This window comes from Aotus nancymaae, unplaced genomic scaffold (assembly GCF_030222135.1).
Source record: "Aotus nancymaae isolate 86718 unplaced genomic scaffold, 86718_ANA_hifiasm-v0.15.2.pri h1tg000011l, whole genome shotgun sequence".
In the NCBI taxonomy this organism is placed as follows: Eukaryota; Metazoa; Chordata; class Mammalia; order Primates; family Aotidae; genus Aotus; species Aotus nancymaae.
In genome coordinates this window covers 58,709,249-58,730,748 of record NW_026988422.1, presented here as the reverse complement: position 1 = coordinate 58,730,748, position 21,500 = coordinate 58,709,249, and the positions used below count along the sequence as shown (strand labels likewise).

At 41.0% G+C, this 21,500-nt stretch overlaps 1 protein-coding gene and 1 pseudogene across 2 annotated transcripts in view; both read left to right on the top strand.

The window, feature by feature from the left end:
* The window catches only part of NEK9 (NIMA related kinase 9), a 47,312-nt gene that overhangs the window by 12,875 nt on the left and 12,937 nt on the right, over positions 1-21,500 (top strand). For both annotated transcript variants that reach the window (XM_012438069.2, XM_012438068.3), the window contains exons 7-18: positions 2,001-2,111; positions 2,878-2,942; positions 6,213-6,263; positions 6,709-6,901; positions 8,723-8,867; positions 9,496-9,696; positions 9,886-9,932; positions 13,212-13,367; positions 14,721-14,829; positions 15,330-15,491; positions 19,198-19,368; positions 21,369-21,428. In XM_012438069.2, the coding sequence (XP_012293492.2) occupies positions 2,001-2,111; positions 2,878-2,942; positions 6,213-6,263; positions 6,709-6,901; positions 8,723-8,867; positions 9,496-9,696; positions 9,886-9,932; positions 13,212-13,367; positions 14,721-14,829; positions 15,330-15,491; positions 19,198-19,368; positions 21,369-21,428 (1,471 nt within the window). The remainder of the gene's footprint in view (positions 1-2,000; positions 2,112-2,877; positions 2,943-6,212; positions 6,264-6,708; positions 6,902-8,722; positions 8,868-9,495; positions 9,697-9,885; positions 9,933-13,211; positions 13,368-14,720; positions 14,830-15,329; positions 15,492-19,197; positions 19,369-21,368; positions 21,429-21,500) is intronic.
* Positions 11,504-13,203, top strand: LOC105707215 (solute carrier family 25 member 3-like; annotated as a pseudogene).

Sequence of the window (21,500 nt, the reverse complement as noted above, 5' to 3'; positions counted from 1 at the left end):
ATTAAAGTGCAGCCTGATATAAAGCAGTACTTCTCAAACTTTAATAGGCATACATCTTGTTGAAATGCAGATTTTTGGGGGGATGGGGTTGATATTCTGTGGTTCTAACAAGCTCCCAGGTGATGCTGATGCCACTGGTCCATGGAGCACACTGAGGGGTTAAAGTGGATTCACATCCAGTTGCCTCTACCAACCAGATGTGAGAATTTAGACAAATCCCTTCATCTCTTTGATCCTCTGTTTCATTATCTGTGACATGGTAACAATGTATATTCCCCACACAGAGATTCTCTTGTAATGTATATGAAAAATGCAAATGTACAGTAATGCAAATTCATTGCCCTTTCATGAGACCTATTCATTTTTCTAAATCCTGAAGGTTGTTGTAGTATATCATCTAATTCTCCTAAATAGTATGGTAGAAGAAAAATGACTTGGAGTTAGAGGCCGGGCATGGTGGCTCACTCCTGCAATCCCAGCATTTTGAGAGGCTGAGGCAGGTGGATCACCTGAGGTCAGGAGTTTGAGACCAGCCTGGCCAACATGGTGAAACCCCATCTCTACTAAAAAATATACAGGCCGAGTGCAGTGGCTCACCCCTGTAATCGCAGCACTTTGGGAGGCCAAGGCGGGCGGATCACAAGGTCAAGAGATTGAGACCATTGGTGAAACCCTGTCTCTACTAAAAATACAAAATTAGCAGGGCGTGGTGGCACGCACCTGTAGTCCCAGCTACTTGGGTGGCTGAGGCAGGAGAATCGCTTCAACCCGGGAGCCAGAGGTTGCAGTGAGCCAGGATCGCACCACTGCACTCTAGCCTGGCAACAAAGCAAGACTCTATCTCAAAAAAAAAAAAAAAAAAAAACACAAAAACACAAATTAGCCAGGCGTGGTGGCATATGCCTATAATCCCGGCTACTCAGGAAGCTGAGGCACAAGAATCACTTAAACTCAGGAGGAGGAGGTCGTAGTGAGTGGAGATCACACCACTACACTCCAGCCTAGGTGACAGAGTGATACTCTGTCCTAAAAAAAAATAAAATAAAATAAAAATATATATATATGACTTGGAGTCAGACAGGCTTTGGTTGGAGTTATAGCTCCATTTTTTGGGCAAGATACTTTACATCTCTGAGCCCCATTTTTCTTATATATAAATTAATAATGATAATAACTTCCTTAAATGGTGTTAGTGAGGCTAAAAAATATCATATATGTAAAGTGCCTGTCTAGTATGTAGTAGTCTCTCAATAATGTGGTAACTCAATCAAAATCTCTGTGGATAAAGCCTAGAAATCTGTATTTGTAACAAATACCCCAGGTGATTCTTCTGTTCTGTATATGTTGAGGTTTGAGAGCCACTGCCCGAATTGAACAAGTGAGGAATGTGCAGTATAAACATCCTTCATGTTTAAGTGTTGATGATAATGAGGTGAGAAGCATGAAACATGGAGTATCACATAAGAAATTATTTTTGAAACAAAAGGATAATGCAGTGGTCTTGACTAATTATCATCTTTAGATCCCATATTGCCCATTTCCTTTAAATGAAAACTAACCCTATGGTATTACATAATATTGTTAGTATTATTGTCTTATTATTAGTCACTGCCTTGTCTGTTGCAGCAGAGTATTGCCTGTACAACCACAATTAGGAGGCAAGTTAGTTGGCAAGGGAACTACTTGAAGCCAAGAAGCATGGCTAATCTTGCCTTCCTTTTTGTTGGGATTCATTTGAAAGGTCAGATTATAATATATTCTGAGCATTACATTATTGGCCACATAGTTACAGATTTTATGGCCAGTTGGCTTCATTCTGTCTGATAGCATCAGTGCATCCCTAACCATTTCTTGCTGATGCATACTAATAGTTGTAAAAGGAAGTCAGACCTATTGCCAGTTCTTTAAGTAATGGTCACAGACACCTCAGAGCCCCTACCAGTAGAGTATAGCATCATCATTATATAACCAGGAGCAATACAGTCATAATTTTCTCATAGAATCCACTCAACCTGTGTGTGAAGATCGTGCAAGGAATTCGGGCCATGGAAGTTGATTCTAGCCAGTACTCTTTGGAATTGATCCAGATGGTTCATTCATGCCTTGACCAGGTAGGTGTGACTTAAATATTCACTTCAACCTCAGTGTTTGATGTATGGCATAGCTATAAACCATAAAAAACCACATCTACTTCCCCAAGGTAGAGTGTATTTGTGGCTGTACCCATTATAGGCATTGATAATTCATTATAGTTATGTGCTTCAGTGAACAAATTCTTACTTTATTCTGCTTTGTGAGTACTAGTTTGGGAAATGAATTTCCCATCTAAATTGTGCTCCATTTTTATGACCAAGATTAATTTCTGGATATAGATTTCATAAAACTGCAATGAAAGATAATTTATCATTTCTAATATGGAATGTATATACTTCTCATATCTTGTAGTTCTCTTCCTGTGTAGTCCTAGTATTATTCAAAGTATGTTTCATGAAACACTGGAGTCAGAATCACCAGGGAGTGGGGGAATTTTGTAAGTAAAAAGAAGACTCCTGGGCCCCACCCCAGACGAACTCAATCAAAATCTCTGTGGATAAAGCCCAGAAATCTTTATTTGTAACAAACACCCCAGGTGATTCTTCTGTATATGTTGAGGTTTGAGAGCCCTAATTGAATTACCCTAATTGAACAAGTGAGGAAGGTGCATTATAAACATCCTCCTTCATGTACAAGTGTTGATGATAATGAGGTGAGAAGCACATAAGAGGAATGATTTTTGAAACAAAAGGATAATGCAGTAGGCTTTGACTAATTATCATCTTTAGATCCCATATTGCCCATTTCCTTTAAGTGAAAGCTAACCCTATTTTTACTTTTTAGGATCCTGAACAGAGACCTACTGCAGATGAACTTCTGGATCGCCCCCTCCTCAGGAAACGCAGGAGGTAAAGTATGAAGACGTTACTCCATTGTCTTTTCTGAGATGGTTGACTTTTAGAGGCTTGATCAGAGTACTACAAGGAAGAGTAGCATTTCCTGATTTGGTTGCAATAGTGCTATTTTCTACCAGCATTTCTGCTTTTATTGCTTGGGGGTAGCTTCTGACTTTCACCTCCTTAGCCTGTGCTATTTTGTTCTAAATTTTTACTGATGAGGCCCAAGAGTCCTTCAGTCCCCCATCCATTGGTTTTAAACCTAGAATTGAGGCACTAGAGTGCAATAAGGAAGAGGGGTGTCTGGATGTTTTTTTCTGAATTTTGTCATTATCTTTGTCAAGTTATTTAACATCCTTATTTCTTAACTTTCTCCTCTATAAAGCAAGATAAAGTAAGAATTAAAGAAGGTAACGCATAAAAAGTGGTCAGCCTAGGGCCTGGCATAGGGTGCTTATCAATTTTTGGATAGTAGTGTGAATTGGACTGGGCCTTTGTTTTTTTGTTTTGTTTTTTGTTTGTTTGCTGAGACAGAGTCTCACCCAGGCTAGAGTACAGTGGCATAGTCCTAGCTCACTGCAGCCTTGAACTCCTGCTGCAAGTGATTCTGCTACCTCAGCCTCCCAAGTAGCTAGAACTGCAGGTGTGCACCGTCATGCCTGGCTAATTTTTCTATTTTTGTAGAGACAGGGTCTTGTTATGTTGCTCAGGCTGGTCTCAAAGCCGTTGCCTGGCCTCAAGCAATCCCCCTGCTTCAGCCTCCCAATGTGTTAGGATTACAGGCATGAGCCACTGTGCCCAGCCTGGGCCTTTGTTTTTTACTGCATTTGTTTAGGTAGTAGGTTGGAGTTGGAAGAATCTTCTTCGGGTACATTTTGCCTATTTTTGAAGTTGAGTTTTATTGACTCCTCAGAGGTTATTTCCTGAGATTTATTCTATCAGATATCTTTAGAGATAGGAAGAACATCCTTTATCCCTGGGTTCCGAGATAGGAAGAACATCCTTTATCCCTGGGTTCCTCTAGGAGTTTTCATACCTTAATTTAAAATGTTTATCTTTCCTAAATGTTTGATTCTAAATTTCATCCTATTATACTATTTTTGACTTGCTACCCTTCTTCCTCCACTACCAGTTCTTTTTTTTATTTTCTTTTCTCTTTGAGACAGAGTTTCACTCTTGTTGCCCAGGCTGGAGTGCAACGGCGTGATCTCAGATCACTGCAGCCTCCACCAGGTCCAAGCAATTCTCCTGCCTCAGCCATGTGCCACCACACCCAGCTAATTTTTTGTATTTTTTTTTTAATAGAGAGGGTTTCACCATGTTGGCCAGGCTGGTTTGGAACTCCTAATCTCAGGTGATCCACCCACCTTGGCCTCCCAAAGTGCTGGGATTACAGGTGTGAGCCACCACACCTGGCCGGTGCTTTGTTTTTATATCTTCCAAATATTCAAATACATACAATGCTCTTTTCAAGTCTTGCCCTTAGATACATTCTGTACATCCCTAATTCCATATTTGCTGTTTGATCAATACTTTTATTCTACTATGTCATTTAATTAATCTTACCTGGTTCTTCTCCAGTTGGTCTCTAGCCAGTGTTTTAGTGCCTGCAATTATGTACAGTACTCCACATATAGCATGGTGACCTTTCATTTATGTTCTGTGCATGTGTAGGCAGTATCACCCTTTCGGTCTGGTTAAGCATATTTAAAATTTTTATCTGGCTTATTTCTCAGCAATATAATGACTGACTTTATTTTATTTTATTTATTTATTTTTTGAGACACAGTCTTACTCTGTTGCCCAGGCTGAAGTACAGTGGCATGATTCTGGCTCACTGCAACCTCTGCCTCCCAGGTTCAAGCAATTCTCCTGGCCTTAGCCTCTTGAGGAGCTGGGACTATAGGCAGGCGCCACCATGCCCAGCTAGTTTTTGTATTTTTTGTAGAGACGGGGTTTTGCTATCTTGGCCAGGCTGGTCTTGAACTCCTGACCTCACATGATCCGCCTGCCTCGGCCTCCCAAAGTACTGGGATTACAGGCATGAGCCACTGTGCCCGGCATAATCACTATTTTAACCTCTTATTTCTTGAGTATAGTATGGCATGAAATATTTACTGAGCTAATTATAGATTTGCCTGCAATACTTTGTTGGAACTTTGTCCTTTGATGGAAAACATAAGACAGAGTTTTCTAGACAAAGAATATAGCATAAGCAGAATCACAGATAGACATAGGAAGTTGTGGAAAATATTCAGGAAACACAAAATTCTATTTGGCTAGATTAGTGGTTCTAGACATGGGACTTTTGATGCAAAATATCAGGAGCTTTCAAAAAGTATTCATGCCTGAGCGCTACTCCAATAGCCCAGCTATAATTGATTTAGGTAGAATGAGAGCCTTGGGCTAGAACATGGGGTGTAAACAAAAGGAAGGAAGGCTGGAAAAATAAGGAATCTTGCATGCCAGGCCAAGGAAATTGTGGTTAATTCAAGAGATAGTGCAGAAGATAGAGTGGATATTACACCCACTTTCAAGAGATAGTAGATGTTTGCAAGAGGGCAGTTTATGTGATGAGAGGCATACCTAAGGAAGAGTTATTTAGCAATATTAGTATCTGTGTTAAATTAGTATAGTAAAATGGATTAAGACTATAGTGAGGCTGAGTAGAAGGTATTACCAAAGTACAGGTGGGAAGTAGAACTGCACAGAACTAAGGTGGTGAGACTAGAAAGGAAGAAGTGAGTACAAAAAGTACTATATAGGTAGGATCTGTAGAACTTGAATATTAAAGAAAGGGAGAGGGATGAATTAGAGATGACTGAGGTTTTAAGCCCAATTGACTGGGAGAATTGGCGAAGGGTGTTGCTACTAGTTACAGAAATAGAGGAGTCAGAAAGAGAAGCTCCTTTGGGAAAAAGCTAACAAGCTCATATTTGGAGATACTGAGTTTGGGAGTAAGTGGGCAGACTAGATGAAGGTGTCCATCAGATATTAAACATGTACGTCAGAGGTTCTTAAGGCTCTCTGTTCCAGCCTGCACCATTTCTCAGAGATATAAAGCAAATGGCCCCATACTGCTAGCCCTTGGGTATTTAATGAATTGTCTAATGAAAGGACTATATAACTGTTTTGAGTTGTATTGAAGTACTTTGCTAAAAGTATTGTAATGTTGTAAGATGCATACAGTTTATAAGAGGATTAAATCTGTGAAATGTATTAGACACCTTTGCAATATAAAAACCTATATTTCACTCATGTATCTTTGCTTTTATTTGGTAGAGAGATGGAGGAAAAAGTCACTCTGCTTAATGCACCTACAAAGAGACCAAGGTAATGATCAAGAGACTCTTAAAAACTAATATATCCTAAATTACCACCAGTGTATGGTATTTCTTGAGTGTAGGCATTATTTGATCCCAGGATCCTTTGGCATCCTTTCAGGAGACAGCATCTGCTTAAATGTCAGACAGTCATTTCTAAGAAGAAAGCTATAATTTCACCCTCACACTAAAGTGGCCATTATTACCATAATGAATGTTGAAAAGTGTAGGTGTTACGGGTCAGACTGGAACCTGATCTGGCCAAGCTGTGATGAAGCCCTGAGGCAGGAATTGCAAAGTCTGCTGTGATAGAGCACGTTGAAATAAGTTGTTGAGAAAGAACATACTTTCTCATACCATAATTGGCACTTCTTCTCAGGGAATAGACTGGAAGCACTTTTCTTTGATGTTGTTTTTAATGTTAAATGTGCCTTTATTCTGGGGGTTGTTGGCAGGTCAAGCACTGTGACTGAAGCACCCATTGCTGTCGTAACATCACGAACCAGTGAAGTCTATGTTTGGGGTGGTGGAAAATCCACCCCCCAGAAACTGGATGTTATAAAGAGTGGCTGTAGTGCCCGGCAGGTGTGCGCAGGGAATACCCACTTTGCTGTGGTCACAGTGGAGAAGGAACTGTACACTTGGGTGGTAAGTGAAAGCTCAGCATTTTGGAATGGTGCTATAAGCCTAATTGTTTACTGGGCCCAGGATGTCTAAGCATTTTATTAGTTGAACCCATACTAAGGGAGTGGCAACACAAGTTGATGGAATGGAAGTTCTTATGAGAGCAGGGATTTTGTCTGTTTAGTTCACTGATGTATGCCTAGGGCCTGGTACATATTAGGTCACTTATAAATGTTTTTTGAATGAATGAATCAGAGAGGGAGAGAAAATTGAAAGACTCAGGAAACTGGGCTTTCCATTTATAGCTGGATGATTTCAGACAAATCACTCAATTACTCTGTTATATTACTGTGAAGTTCAGAGCAACTGTTATCTGTGAAATAGCTCTGTAAACAAAGGAACCACTATACTGTGTCAGGAAACCCCTGAAACCCACAGCAGTCATTGAAGATAGCTAGATATATTTTGTGTAGAATTTCTTTGTTGCCTTCTAGATTCTCCTCCTCACCTTCATTAACAAATTGTGTTTACTGTCTGTTTCCTTATCTCCCACTCTCTCCTCTTTCACCTACAATGCAGCTTCCATCTCTGCCACTCAATTGAAACTGGTCTTGACAAAATGACCCATAAATTGCTCAAATAAAACAGATGCTTTTTAGTCCTTACCTAGCTTGACCTCTCGGCAGCATTTGACATAGTTGACCACTCCCTCCTTCTTGAAGCTTTGTCTTCACTTGCCTTCTGTGATAGCGTGTTCTCTTGGCTTTCCTCCTATCTCTTGCTGTGCCTTCTCAGGCTCATTTCAGGCCGCTGGAGAGCAATTAGTATCTTAAACATTTATTGGCCAGGTGCAGTGGCTCACACCGGAAGTCTCAGCACTTCGGGAGGCCAGAGTGGATTGTTTGAGTCCAGGAGTTTGAGACCAGCCTGGCAAGCAAGGCAAAAATCCCGTCTCTACTAAAAATACAAAAGTTAACTGAGAGTAATGGCATATGCTTGTGATCCCAGCTACTCAGGAGGCTGAGGCATGAGAACCACTTGAGCCTGGGAGGTGGAGGTTACAGTGAACCAAGATTGTACCACTGCACTCCAGCCTGGGCAACAGAGTGAGACCCTGTCTCAAAAAAAAAAAAAAAAAATATATATATATATATATATATATATATATAAAATGAGGACTTGTAGTTTAGTCATTTAATAGAAATAATTATTTCTCTCTATAAAATTGTTGCAAACCATCAAGGACTAATCTCATTGCTGTATAGCAGCCTCTTTGATGTAGCCAGATTCTTTATAACTGTTCCATGCTTCAGGGAAACTGACTAAAACTTATAAAACTTGATTTCCAAGAAGCTCTACTCCTATAGAAAGCAACCAAATTAGACTATATTATAAAGAATTTTTTTCACCATCACCTGTAATTAAATATTACCTTAGACTTGAAGAATAAAGATTAGATTAATGAATATTAATCTGGATACTTTTTAAGTTTCTTTACTTGTTGGTAGGGTCTTTATACTACCTATTACAAAATGTTAATCCCTTTGCCCATTTTTTTCTAATTTCTAAATTTCTAGCTATTTTTTTCTACTGTTTTTCTTCTTATGAAGTTACATTGAAGATCAGCTTTTGGCATGAAAAATTAAAACTTCATAAGACCTCTTGGCCGGGCATGGTGGCTCATGCCTATAATCCCAGCACTTTGGGAGGCTGACACAGGAGGATCACTTGAGCCCAGGAGTTCAAGACCAGCATGGGCACCATAGGAAGACCCCATGTCTTTTTAAAATTTAAGTTTAATAAAATGTAATTTTAAAAAATTCATAAAACCTCTTTATTTCACAGAATATGCAAGGAGGTACTAAACTCCATGGTCAGCTGGGCCATGGAGACAAAGCCTCCTATCGACAACCAAAGCATGTGGAAAAGTTGCAAGGCAAAGCTATCCATCAGGTGTCATGTGGTGATGATTTCACTGTCTGTGTGACTGGTAAGCCATCAGCAGAAAGTGTCTTAAGTGCATTTAATGTGGGATATTTGCTTAATGCTGTGCTATTTGAGCTGGGATTTTACAACAAAAGACAGTATTCAAAGAACCAGAGGACACTGAGCAAATGTACTCATTAATAATAACATGCCAAATTTGCTATAGTATTAGGGGGTGGTGAGCAAAGAAAAGACAGGTGGGTAACAGGGGAGGTAGGATCAGGAGAAAATGTGTGTCCCAGTTGGCAGGAAGAAGAATCTTACCACCTCATCAGGCTATGGATAACACAAAATTAGGATCAAGGCCTAACTTTAGTTTTGGTCTTGTCATTACTTACTTTATGATTCCTTGGTACTTATATTTTTATCTACATAATAAAGATGGCCCCATTAAATCCTTTTAACATGATAATGCTACCACTTTTTAAATTGTTTAGTAGTAGTAGTAGTACACACGACTCTCTAAAATGAAAACAACTCTAGACCTGCACAGTCTATCCTTTTAATTTCTCAGATGTAATCATTTCATGTGAGATCATTTGCTGGGGTAGTCCTCATTCCAGCCCTGCCCAACTTTCTGATTACATAATAAGTCAGTCCTTTAATGAGTTCTGTTTTTCTTTCTTTTGCAGATGAGGGTCAGCTCTATGCCTTTGGATCAGATTATTATGGCTGCATGGGGGTGGACAAAGTTGCTGGCCCTGAAGTGCTAGAGCCCATGCAGCTGAACTTTTTTCTCAGCAATCCAGTGGAGCAGGTCTCCTGTGGAGATAATCATGTGGTGGTTCTGACACGAAACAAGGAAGTCTATTCTTGGGGCTGTGGCGAATATGGTAGGGGTAGCCTTGTCTCTGTCCACTTCTTCGCCAGTATACAACCTGACTTCAAACTTGTATTCATCTAAATACATCGTGCAGCCCCTAAATGAGAAGTGTTAATTCAGTAAAAGAGAATCTTATAGAACCTCTTCACTAGGAAGGAAGCCCTCATTATAATGATTTTCATTCTTATGTGTGTTTCAGGACGACTGGGTTTGGATTCAGAAGAGGATTATTATACACCACAAAAGGTAAAATCAGAAGCAGCTTCTTTCTAAAACCTAGCTAAATCGCACAGACTCCAATAACATTTGCCCTTTCATTGGCTCTGTTGTATCAAGGTGTTTATTTCCTAAGTGTTTCCTGTGTGGGAGACTGACAATCTAGGATTTCTGATTTAGCATCCTGTGGTCTTGTCATCTGACTGAATCATAGAAAACTGAGAAAGTGGGTACAGCAACTGTGGACATGTGAAGTCACATCTTACTCAGGGATGATAGCTAAAATCAACATGTACAGCAGAAAAGTCACATATAGCTGCAAATACACTGGAAAACTCGAGAAGCTACTGTAAAGCAGTATACTGTCTCTTAACCCAACTCAGCCATTTTCCTCTCATGCTTCTACAGTTGACCACCAGATAAAATATTAATAGTTGTTTTTGTTTAGTGGTCATGTTGTATGAAACATACGATCTAATTACTCTCAGCCTTGCCAGAGCTGGCCCTGTGATAGGCTGACAGAGGCTGACACCAGCTGGGGGAAAGGAAAAGCACAGTCACATCTCTCCCACCTTCCATAGGGCACAGGCTTACCCACTGGAGAGTTGGCTAAATCAGCTATACCATTTACAGTTACCAGTGTTTTCGTTGTTTTTTTTTTTTCTTTTTTCTTTCCTTGGGAACTTTTAGACAAACCAGTTTTTATTTACATTTTAAAAATTAAATTATTAAATTATGCATTTGTGGGCACCATCCTCAGTGGGATTCCCAGCTGTTCCTTTTCTCCTGGAAAGGCTGAGGCAGAAACTGTGAAGGTTGAGGTTTCAGGTTTTACACACATCCACTGTGGCCCCACACATGCATCACCCCACCATTCTCCAGCCTTGTCTAGTTAGCTGTAAAAGGATATAAGCATTTGGAAGTTCTAGATATTACCTCAGTACTCTGTCACCTTTCCTATAAAATGACCAGATTGGGACCCCACAGAGCTATTGAGTTTCTGTAACTGTCAAGCAGCCTTCCATCTTAAAAGACAAAGTCAGCAATGAATTGAAGCTTCTTTCTCAACTTTTTGACAAGTCACCCGAAGTAGGACCTCTTGCTAAGATAAACTGAGAAGGGGCTGTCTTGTTTAGTTGACCTGGAACTGTCACCTTTTCCTTGATATTGTAAAACTTGAACTCTTTGTTGAAAATAGTAGCCTTGGCTGGGCACAATGGCTCAAGCCTGTAATCCCAGCACTTTGGGAGGCCGAGGTAGGCAGATCACTTAAGTTCAGAAGTTCAAGACCAGCCTGGCCAGTATGGTGAAACCTCATCTCTAACTAGAAACACAAAAATTAGCCAGGTGTAGTGGCACACGCCTGTAGTCCCAGCTACTCAAGAGGCTGAGGCAGAAGAATAGCTTGAACCTGGGAGGTAGAGGTTGCAGTGTGCCGAGATCACACCACTGCACTCCAGCCTGGGTGGCAGAGCAAGACTCCATCTCAAAAAAAAAGAAAGAAAATAGTAGTCTCGGCCAGGCGTGGTGGTTCACGCCTGTAATCTTAACACTTTGAGAGGCCAGGGTGGGTGGATCACCTGAGGTCAGGAGTTTGAGACGAGCCTGGTCAACATGGCAAAACCCTGTCTCTACTAAAAATACAAAAATTAGCCAGGCATGGTGGCATGTACCTGTAATCCTAGCTACTCGGGAGGCTGAGACAGAAGGATTGCTTCAACTTGGGAGGTGGAGGTTGCAGTGAGGTGAGATCACACCACTTTCACCTGGGTGAAAGAGGGAAACTGTGTCTCAAAAAAAAAATAAGAAGACTGTGAGCCACAACCTTTCCAACAGAGTGGTTGGGTGATCACCATCTTAGGGAAAAGATGTTCTCATTATCCGTGACGCACCTGGCATGGGTGAACCCCTTCAACGTGCCTCATCTGCAGCTGGTGTATGATGGCCTCTGCAGGAGCCCTCCCAGATCCACTGGCCAGCCCTACCGCCCTTGCAACCTGGCAGCCACCGCCATGGAAGAGTACAGTTGTGAATTTGGCTTTATGAAGAATTATCCACTGTGTGGCTTTGGTAGGGTCTTAAGATGTGGTCTGACACACACTGCTGTCGTTCCCCTGGATTTAGTCAATTGCTGTATGCAGGTGGACCCCCAAAAGTACAAGGGCATATTTAACAAATTCTTATTTACACTTAAAGAGGATAGTATTCATGGTGTGGCTAAAGGATGGTCTCTGACTTTCATTGGCTACTCCATGCAGCGGCTCTGCAAGTTTGGCTTTTATGCGGTCTTTAAAGTCTTCTATAGCAACATGCTTGGAGAGGAGAATACTTGTCTCTGGCGCACTATATTTGGCTGCCTCTGCCAGTGCTGAATTCTTTGCTGACATTGCCCTGGCTCCTATGGAAGCTGCTAAGGTTCAAATTCAAACCCAGCCAGTTTATGCCAACACTTTGAGGGACGCAGCTCCCAAAATGTATAAGGAAGAAGACCTAAAAGCATTCTACAAGGGGGATGCTCCTCTCTGAATGAGGCAGATACCATACACCATGATGAAGTTCACCTGCTTTGAAAGTACTGTTGAAGCACTGTACAAGTTTGTGGTTCCTAAGTCCTACAGTGAATGTTCAAAGCCAAAGCAGCCGGCTATAACATTTGTACCAGGTTACATAGCTGGAGTCTTTTGTGCAGTTGTTTCTCACCCTGCTGATTCTGTGGTATCTGTGTTGAATAAAGAAAAAGGTAGCAGTGCTTCTCAGGTCCTCCAGAGACTTGGATTTAAAAGTGTATGGAAGGGACTGTTTGCCCGTATCATCATGATTGGTACCCTGACTGCACTACAGTGGTTTATCTGTCTCCGTGAAGGTCTACTTCAGGCTCCCTCACCCTCCTCCACCCAAAATTCCAGAGTCTCTGAAGAAGCAGCTTGGATTAACTCAGTAGATAGAGCAAAGCAAATATGGACTGAATCTGCAAAGAGAAAAAGAAAGTGCAAAAGGGACTTTTATATATTTGACAGTGTAGGAAATTTTCTATTGTCTAATCCTGATATAATTACTGCAGTACTCTTGCTTAAGGCAAGAGTTTCAAATTTATTGTTGAAATAAGCCCAACTCTTCATGCAAAATAAAAGAAAATACTTCGTAGTCTCTAAGACACTGGGCAAATCTGCAAAGAATAGAGTGGTCCTCGCTTTCCTTTAGTCACTCTGCTAAATGCAGCATGTCTCTTTTCAAAGAATTTGACAGCTTTTTTTCTAATACAAATTATATATTTGGGATTTCTTTTTCTGGTTTATTTTTTTCTTGCAGGTGGATGTTCCCAAGGCCCTGGTTATTGTTGCAGTTCAATGTGGCTGTGATGGGACATTTCTTTTGACCCAATCAGGAAAAGTGCTGGCCTGTGGACTCAATGAATTCAATAAGCTGGGTCTGAATCAGTGCATGTCAGGAATTATCAACCATGAAGTGAGTGTCCTGATTGGTGTTCTAACCACATTATCAGAATTTCTCTAAGTTGGAATTTCTTTGAGATGCTATTATTGGTTAGTGACCATGGCATTTGACTTAAGAATAAAGTTATGAACTCACAGGCATTGTGTGCAGCAAAAGAAGCCACCCACAAATACACGCTATATAGCTCTATCTGTGTGAAATTTAAGAACAGGCAAAATTAACTTATACTGGCAGAAATCAAAATTGTGGCGACTTCTGGAAGGAGGGGTATTAACAGAAGAGGTGGAAGGGATCCTAGGGTAATGGGAATGGTCTATATCTTGATCTATAATGGTTTTACAAGTAAATATATATAGAAAAATTCAAGCTGTGTGGTATTTTACAGTGTGTTGTACCTCAATAAATAAATTGATTACAAAGAATAAAATGATGAAATTTAGCTTTTACCTTATCATTGAAATAGGAACAAGCAAATTAATGTTACGAGGGGGGAAAAAAAACCACATTTCCATGCATCACCTCCCTCGAGTTTTTTAGATTTATTTCTCCCAAATCACTGATCCTGTATAGGCTTATTGAATGTAATTACCATTCTCTCTTCAAAAATGTTAGTAAATTCACCACTGGTTTTGCCTTAGTTTCCTTTTTGTGTTAATATGGTGAATTTTTGTCATTTTCCAAAGAATAAAATTAAGAGACAGAAATTTTCTGACTCAATGAAAAGGTAAGAATTTTTAAGCAATCTCTAAAGTAGTGATTTTCAATTAGGAGAGTACAAATTCAGGGCAAAGATAGAGTGTCTTTGTAGTTTGAAAAGAAATATTCAGAATTACTATTACTTGATTTATGTTTTCATTATAGCAGTGGATTTGTTGTGAAATTTTTAAATTAAGAGGATTCTTAATACTAATTCAAAGGGAACATGAGTTTTAATAAAGTTGAGAAACACTGCCCTATAGATGAAATTAGATCACAGTAAACTGATTGCTTTATGGGCTGGAGAGAGTCCTCAAGACTTTAATTCTTTGCCTTGCCCTTGTTAGATATGCAAGGTAAATGTCGGTGATTCTATCCTTATATAAATACCTTCTGGGATGGAAAGTTCATGTTTTGTAAACCCTAATTCAGAATCTAAAACTTTGGTTGTCAGAAAGTTCTGCCTCATGTGCTGCATTCTCTGATTACTTATTGAGCTTATTTCCTCTGGTATTCTGTCGGAAATGGAAAGCTACCTGGCACCCTCTTCTTAATAATATGACTCACTTGAAGGACCTTTTGATCACCAGGACTTTTTTCCATTCTCAACCTGATTTCCCTTCCATTTTCTTACCTCATGCATCTGCTTTATGTTTTATCTTATTTCAGGCATACCATGAGGTTACCTATACAACATCCTTTACCTTGGCCAAACAGTTGTCCTTTTATAAAATCCGTACCATTGCCCCAGGCAAGACTCACACAGCTGCTATTGATGGTAAGTTGATTTACAACTATATAACATGCCTTAGTAGCTCAGCCTCTTTTATTCTATCAAGTACTAGGTTTTCTTCATATATATGTCATCCTGATTTCCCCTGAACATCTAGTATTATTAATGTATTCAGGTACATATTTTTATTGATAATCATTATAAATGCCTAATAAATATATCATTTTATGGGAACACCACACTTATGATTCCAGACATCTGTTGTCTCTGATTAGCACCTTTTATAAGTATTCAAAGGTAGTACTCATTTTTCTCACTAAAAATACAATATTGGAGAGCGAATACAATATCAAGTCACTGACCGGATCTAACTGGTTATAGTGCCTAGATACTCTTAGCTGCCCTAGGTCCAGGATCATGTGGCTAGTTTGGTATTTGTATATTCTAACAACCAGAAGCTAGTCCACGGACATCTGTCTGGCTGCATCTTCTCTGGGTTCCAGTATTCATTTGTGACTGGTTATTTTTTTTTGCTTCTCTATCAGAGCGAGGCCGACTGCTGACCTTTGGCTGCAACAAATGTGGGCAGCTGGGCGTTGGGAACTATAAGAAGCGTCTGGGAATCAACCTGTTGGGGGGACCCCTAGGTGGGAAGCAAGTGATCAGGGTCTCCTGCGGTGATGAGTTTACCATTGCTGCCACTGATGGTGAGTCTGTACATATCATTTCAAGCTTTCTGGATGGATGGCTCTGTTTCAGTTCTTGACTGGGAAAGAAATGGATTGGTTATTTGTATAGCTAAATTATGGATGCCCTTTTTTATTTGTATTAAATTGGTGGCCATTTTATATATTGAGCTTCATTAACTTTTCGTGTATTCAACATAATGATTAATTTTAAAGGCCAGATTTCTAGATAATGATAGGTTAATGTTCTACATTCCTCCTTTTTTCATTTCAACTTTAACTTTTTTTTGTAAAATGTTATAAGAATTATTAAGTACTTCTATATTATACCTTGCCCAGTATTTTGTTGGTTGGTTTCAATAAACATTGATTGGGTAGCTGGAGAAAACAGCATATTTTCTCTGCTGACTGAGGCCAATTGTACTGCAGTGGTATCTATAGGGACTGCTAAGGTTTGAAGTGCTGTTTTTTTCTACATTGTGTGTCTCTCAGATTTCTGAGTTGGTCTAATTGATTTTTCTTCTCTCTTTTCTCTGTGGCTATTTCTTTCTTTTCTTTTTCTTTTTTTTTTTTTTGAGACGGAGTTTCGCTCTTGTTACCCAGGCTGGAGTGCAATGGCGCAATCTCGGCTCACCGCAACCTCTGCCTCCCGGGTTCAGGCAATTCTCCTGCCTCAGCCTCCTGAGTAGCTGGGATTACAGGCACGTGCCACCGTGCCCAGCTAATTTTTTGTATTTTTAGTAGAGACAGGGGTTTCACCATGTTGACCAGGATGGTCTCGACCTCTTGACCTCGTGATCCACCCGCCTCAGCCTCCCAAAGTGCTGGGATTACAGGCATGAGCCACCGCGCCCGGCCCTTTCTTTTTTTTTAAGATGGAGTCTTGCTCTGTTGCCCAGGCTAGAGTACAGTGGCATGATCTTGGCTCACTCCAACTTCCACATCCCAGGTTCAAGCGATTCTCATGCCTCAGCCTCCCAGGTAGCTGGAATTACAGGCACGCACCACCACGTCCAGCTAATTTTTGTATTTTTAGTAGAGACGGGTTTTTGCCATGTTGGCCAGGCTGGTCTTGAACGCCTGACCTCAAGTGATCTGCCCGCCTTGACCTGCCAGAGTGCTGGGATTACAGGCATGAGCCACCACACCCGGTCATCTGTGGCTATTTCTTTCTGCAGTATTGTCTGGTTCCTCACTCCTTTTTTTTTTTTTTTTGACACAATCTCACTCTTGTTGCCCAGGCTGGAGTACAAAAAGATTTTAGCTCACTGCAACCAGTGCCGCCTGGGTTCAAGCGATTCTCCTGCCTCAGCCTCCCAAGTAGCTGGGATTACAGGCACCCCCCACCATGCCTGACTAATTTTTGTATTTTTAGTATAGATGTGGTTTTGCCATTTAGCCAGGCTGGTCTCAAACTCCTGACCTCAGGCTATCCACCTGCCTTGGCCTCCCAGAGTGCTGGGATTACAGGCATGAGCCATCATGCCTGGCCACTCCTCTTCTATACTGCTGCTGTTGTTATCCTTCATTCTCTTCACTCTTCTGCTTTCTTTTTTCCTCTTTTTTCTTTTTCCTGCGTCATCTTCTGAACTTCTAAATTTTTGTGCCACTTTTTTCACTTGACTAGTAACAACTCAAATTTCATTTTCTTTTTTTTTTTTTCTTTTTTGAGACAGAGTCTTGCTCTGTTGCCCAGGCTGGAGTGCAGCCTCCACTTCCCAGGTTCAAGTGATTCGCATGCCTTTGCCTCCCCAATAGCTGGAATTATAGGCGGGTGCCACCATGCCCAGCTAATACATTTCATCTTCTTATTTTTTGACTCATCAACTTTTTTCTTGTTGCTTGTGCTCTGAGGTATCCTGGTTTTCTTTTGGCCTGTGGCTGTTGGGTACTTATGAGGGGTCTCAGGGATATTGTCAGTTAAGTGATTGGTTACCATATTTAAGTAAACCAGCTTTCAGAACAGCATATTAACTCTCTCTGCTTGTCCCAAAACAAGGGACTTTAAGGAGCAAATTGTTTAGGCCAGACTTGGATAAATGGAAACGGTATGTAGGACAGAGTCAGGATGTCACTGAATATAAATTTAGTGCAGCAGATGCAGTAGCACTTTCTGACAGGACTTCAGAGAGCTCATATTTCTTGAATAGATCTATGTAGTTTATGAGTTTAACTTCAGAATGAGGAATGTAAATTTGGATTCTGTGGCTTTGCATATTACCTGTTGATGTTCCTATACTTCTCTGAACTTTACTTGCTGGCCTCCTTCATGTCCAGGTCCTCTTTTCGGCTCTAGGAATATAGAAATTAGTCTCAGAAAACCCCTGCTTTCAAGAAGCCCACAGTCTAGTAGAGTAGGGGACTAGCACAGGCAGGTGTTAGGTGCTGTAACAGCAGCAACCTAGTCTTCTAAGTCCTGGAGTACTCCAAGGCTTACTCGTCTCTCCAAAGTGAGCTTGTTCTCTTAAATTTCCCCTATACATTGACTTCTTTATATCACCAGCCTTGACCTTCAGACTCATTTATTCAACAGCTCCTCAACATGATGTCTAATTATAGGGTGAACCGTATCGCCCAGTTATCTTAGACCAATCCTGATTCATGCCTTCATGCCTGTTGTCCTGGCTTAATGATTAATAGCACCCCCTTTTCATTTAAAAGGAAAAAAAGCCTGATTTGGTTGAGAAGTTACAGGCATCTCAGACAAGCTTCATATACTCAAAATCAAACTTCTGATTTTCTGCCCAAACCTGTACATCCTGCAGCTTTCCTGTCTCAGTAAATGGCAGCTTCATCCTACACTCCACATCCCATCCATACTGATTACCTTCAGAATAAATCCAGCCACTTTTCACCATCTGCACTACAACTGGTCTCCCTGCTTCCATCCTTGCTCTCCTCCTATCAGTTCTCCTCAGTAGACGGAGGGATTCTCTTAAATACCTACTCCTCAAAACCTCCAGTGGTTTCCTCTATCAGTCAGTAAGTACCAGAGTCATCAAAGTGGCCTGCGTGGCCCTATGTGAGCAGGACCCCAGCCACCTCCTGACCCCTTCTGCTATCACTGTCCCTTCCTTTACTTTTTTCTTCCCGCTGCAGGAGTCTCCTTGTTCCTTGTTTGTGCTACTGACATAACTTTTGCTGTTGCTGTTCCCTCTGCCTGGAAACTCTTCCTCACTCCAGTAGATCTCTGTTCAACTGTCAAAAAGAACTTCTCTGACTTACCCTTTCTAAAATAATGATATCCCACCTCACTGTTATTCTTTGTTTCCACTTATTTTTTTTCACCATTTATCTTAATAGCATTTATCACCACCTGAAATATTAGGCATTTATTTATGTATTATCAGTCTCCCCCTACTAGAATGTCAGTTCCACAAGGGCAAGGACCTGGTTTTGTTCACTGCTCTATCACCCCATGCATTGCCTGTCATGAAGTAGATGTTCAGTCAGTGTTTAAATGAATGACCAAGAAAAAGTTCTTGAAGAAAAAGGTAGCTGAATGGATGAATGAATGATTGGATGTCAGTACATAGGAAGAGTGGGCATTTTTACACGAGTGGGATCAGGAAGAGTTTAGGCTTTATATAGGAAAATAAACAGCTTTCCCTTGTGTAGTACATAGTGGGAAGTCTTTCTAGCTCTAGGATGTAAAGATGGGGAAGAACTCAGAGAGTTGGGAAGCCAGTGTTCTGTTAAATGGTCTGCTGTTTAACTTTTTTCCTAGATAATCACATTTTTGCCTGGGGCAATGGTGGTAATGGCCGCCTGGCAATGACCCCCACAGAGAGACCACATGGCTCTGATATCTGTACCTCATGGCCTCGGCCTATTTTTGGATCTCTGCATCACGTCCCGGACCTATCTTGCCGTGGCTGGCATACCATTCTCATTGTTGGTAAGCGTTTCATATGTCTGCGGTTGGGATGGCTTTGACAGAGGATAGACCCACATCTAAGGTACTATTGGTCACATTCTTGGAAACAGAAATGTCCTGAAGAAAAGAAGCCGTTTCTGTAAGTCTTGTAATGGTCAAGGATGCCATGCCCAGTGGTGGGAATACAATGTTGTCATTTCCTGGAGCTTTGCTGTCTGACATCTCTTGATTTTTTTTTTTTTTTTTTTTTTTTTTTTGAGGTGGAGTCTCCCTCTGTTACTCAGGCTGCAGTGCAGTGGCGTGACTTGGTTCACTGCAACCTCTAGCTCCCTGGTTCAAGCAATTCCCTTGCCTCAGCCTCCCAAGTAGCCAAGTAGCTGGGATTACAGGTGCACACTACCACGCCCAGCTAATTTTTTTGTATTTTTAGTAGAGATGGGGTTTTACCATGTTGGCCAGACTGGTCTCAAACTCCTGACCTCAGGCAGTCTGCCTGCCTCAGCCTTCCAAAGTACTAGGATTACAGGCGTCAGCCACTGTGCCCAGCCTGATTATTTTTTAATATAACTTTGGGCTCTGCTTCCCCACTTAGAATTGGGTTTTTTTGTTTTTTGGGTTTTTTTTTTTGGTCTTTGTTTTGAGACAAGAGTTTTGCTTTTGTCACCCAGTCTGGGGTACCATGATGTGATCTCGGCTCACTGCACCTTCCATCTCCTGGGTTCAAGCAATTCTCTTGCTCAGCCTCCCATGTAGCTAAGACTACAGGTACCCACCACTATGCTTGACTAATTTTTGTATTTTTAGTAGAGACAGAGTTTCACCGCATTGGCCAGACTGGTCTGAAACGTCTATCCTCAGGTGATTCACCTGCCTTGGCCTCCCAAAGTGCTGGGATTACAGGCGTGAGCCACTGTACCCAGCCCTAGAATTTGTTACTTCTAATCATCCACCAATTAATTTGTTGTCTATGCTCATGCTTTCATGAGAAACATTCAGTACAATCTTTAAAAGATAGTTTAAATTGTAAGTCCTTTCTGCATAAAGATTACTTTGTTATGAACTACTTTATAAATGCTTGTGTAAGGGTTTATAAGTCTACTTTTAGGTCAGTGGTTTGCAACCTTAGCAGCACATACATTAGAATCCCGAGAAGCCTTTTTTTTTTTTTTTTTTGAGATGGACTTCCGCTCTTTCACCCAGGTTGGAGTACAGTGGTGCGATCTCGGCTCACTGCAACCTCTGTCTCCCGGGTTCAAGCGATTTTCCTGCCTGAGCCTCCCAAGTAACTGGGACTACAAGAGCACGCCACCACACCTGGCTAATTTTTGTATTTTTAATAGAGACGGGGTTTCACCATATTAGCCAGGCTGGTCTCAAACTCCCAACCTCATCATCCACCCGCCTCAGCTTCCTAAAGTGCTGGGATTACAGGCGTGAGCTACTGTGCCTGGCCAAGAAGCTTTTAAGAATACTGTTATCCAGACCCTATTGCTGACCAATTAAATCAGAATCTCTGGGGTAGAATCTACGGACCTACACAGTGTTACTTCCTTTTTTAAAAATTTTGAGACAGAGTCTCACTCTGTTACCAGAGTAGAGTGCAGTGGCACAAACATGGCTCACTGCAGCTTCCATCTGTGAGGCTCAATTGATCCTCTCACCTCAGCCTCCCAAGGAGCTGGGACTACAGGCCTGTGCCATCATACCTGGCTAAGTTTTGTATTTTTTGTAGAGATGGGGTTTTGCCATGTTGCCTAGGCTGGTCTCAAACATGGTTACTTTCTAAAGCTTCCCAGGTGATTCCAGTGACCAGCCAAGGCAGACAGTTGCTAATGTAGATAGTGAATATAGTTAGAATAGCAAGTGGTACTTAGCTTATGATATTAATTTCTAAAACTGTAAGTAATAATTCTAAAGTTATCTGGAGTCAGGGAGAGCAATTATCTACCTATCCCAGTCTTCTCTCACTTGTCTTGCCTATATCTGTATACAGTGCTTACCTACCAAATATTTTTTCTCAGAGAAAGTACTGAATTCTAAGACCATCCGTTCCAATAGCAGTGGCTTATCCATTGGAACTGGTAAGTACCAATGTTTCAGGTACTAGTGGTTTTCTGAAGTGTGGGTCTTTTGGCTAGATTCCATGTAGTCTC